Source organism: Aplysia californica, unplaced genomic scaffold (assembly GCF_000002075.1).
Source record: "Aplysia californica isolate F4 #8 unplaced genomic scaffold, AplCal3.0 scaffold00421, whole genome shotgun sequence".
NCBI lineage: Eukaryota > Metazoa > Mollusca > Gastropoda > Aplysiida > Aplysiidae > Aplysia > Aplysia californica.
The window spans coordinates 117,811-120,094 of record NW_004797691.1 but is presented as its reverse complement, the minus strand read 5'-3'; the positions used below and the strand labels follow the sequence as shown (position 1 = coordinate 120,094).

The 2,284-nt window shown below is 43.4% G+C and overlaps 1 protein-coding gene across 1 annotated transcript in view; it reads right to left on the bottom strand.

Annotated features, from left to right (window-relative positions):
• LOC101852201 (platelet binding protein GspB) overlaps positions 1 to 2,284 on the bottom strand; it is a gene marked incomplete in the record, with an annotated part of 172,951 nt that overhangs the window by 107,123 nt on the left and 63,544 nt on the right. Inside the window, 1 exon segment of the mRNA XM_013085964.2 lies at positions 206 to 1,304. Coding sequence (XP_012941418.1) covers positions 206 to 254 — 49 coding nt within the window.

Below are 2,284 nucleotides of genomic sequence, written 5' to 3'. Positions count from 1 at the left end.
GACGGACGGACGGACGGACGGACGGACGGACGGAAGGACGGACGACGGAGGACCGACCGACAGACAGACAGACAGACAGACAGACAGACAGACAAGCCGTTCTGTTTGTCCAGAAGAACAAAAACAAGAGCCACGTCCGTCGACACATTGTCATAAAAACAAAAGACAAAAACAGTACACTTAAAAAAAAAAAAAAAAGTCTCACCTTCTTCCTCCAGGGCGGGATCACCGGAGTACTCCTTCACGGCGGCCATCTTGGAATCGTCCTCCGGACACGCCAGTATCCGATTATCTCCCTGTTTCTCTAGCACTCCGGGGTGTATGCCCTATATAATCCAACAAGCCTTCCACGGGAGCACAAAGAAAGAAATCTCCAGCGCACAATAACCGCACCAATCTATTCTCGGTCGAGACTACGTAGGACGTCTGAGAATTGCCCCTTTCCGGAGCATCTCTTTCAGGAAATTGCGCGTGATTTTTCCCTTTATCCGGTTGGCCTCTTTTTTTTGTCTATATATCCTCACACTTCACAATTTTTTTTTCACTTCTGTGGGGTTATAACTTCTCTATAGTCCTCCTCAAGAATTATTTCATCTGCCTCGACGATCTGATAGGATAATAAGAATAATTAAAATATTCTACCATCTCTCTTCCTCACGTCTTCTCGGAATCTCTGGCACTCACGCGTTACTTCCGGTAGCCGGCAGCCAGACGACGAGTCAGAATCTGGCCTTCGTCCAGCTAGAGGCGCTCGCCATTATCAGACGACGTCTGGAATCTCCGACGGTTTGGGAAGAGGGACAGAACTCCTGGTCTGATTCGTAACACGACCTGCTTCCGGCCGGATATCCTTTTATTCAAAACCCGCTCCAGGAAATTACTTCAGATCTCGCTCATTATCTTGGGATGGCAAACAGAAGGCACGTTTTCATCTTTAGACGCATCAGAAACTCAAAGGAAATAATAACTGTCTTGGTCAGAAATTCAAACAAAGGTTAAAGAGTAAACTCTTTCACTGACAATTGTTAAAATATAGCAGTCTAGGCTGGCAACTAAAACTGAAACCGCTTTGAAACGTCCCAGACTTCACTCCTCTTCAGTGACGTAAAAAGGCTGTTATAAACGTTTAGTCCGTATTATGTCCAAGCACAACCAGAAAGTCTGAAAGAAACGCTATGCACTCATATAACGTCACAACCTTTGGTGTCGCCTGCTGATCCATCTCACGGGTGATGACGTCACGGTACGGGGCATTTTGATGTTAATCACTTGGTTGAACCGGAGCCCTTGACGGCGTGGCAAACCTGCGAAAGACAACCAAAATCAGGCATTACGAAAACAGGCTAAAACAAAACTTCAAAAGTACAAATGATTCAAACAACGTGTATGAGAGAATAGAGAGGATGAGCTGTACATATAGAGCTGTGAACTCGTTTGAACTCATTCACGGTTACTTGTAAAGTAGGATAAACCGTTCACTACACGCCAAGACGTATTGTTTCCTCATCAGTACACCTAACACATTATATTGCACACACGCTCTCTTACCTCACCTTAAGGAGACAAAAGATTATTCGCACAGAATAAAGACCAGGAGCCTACCTGGTCAGCCTAAACTTACTATATAAAAACGCGGGCGTCGATTTTATAATCAAATATTCATATTTCCTTTCAAGAACTCCAGTGGGTCAGTTCCCAAACTCAACGTGTTATCTCTCGAAGTCGTATCTTGTGTGTCTATATATTATACAACGTCAGTGTGCATTTACTTGATCAATACCTTGCACGACTTAGAAGCTATTATCGGAATATGTCGCTGGTTTCTGTTCGTGTATGTATCACTAACAGAATTTACGTTCACAGTATACATTCCTTGATTCCAAACGTATTGACCATGTATCTCCTAAGGAGCATATCAATGTTTAGTTCTAATAAGCGTTTTAAGGCACTTGCAATACAGTTATGTCATATAAGTGCCTAAGATTAGAGGTGTTGCCAGAGAGTAACATACAAGGAAAAGAATGAGAAAAGACAATTTTAAGGACGTCAGATGTTTGAATAGAAAGAAAGAGTAGACCATACACCAGGGCACCCGCCAACCACAACCATTATCAAGGAAATCATTATCTGAAGGGAAGGAAGTCGTATATGTACTTGTATTGGGCAATCTTCCTCTGTGGCTATCACCCAAGCAAAGCTGTTCCATACGTACTATTCTAAGATCGTCTGTCAAGACACATTTCACACACACACACACACACACACACACACACACACACACACA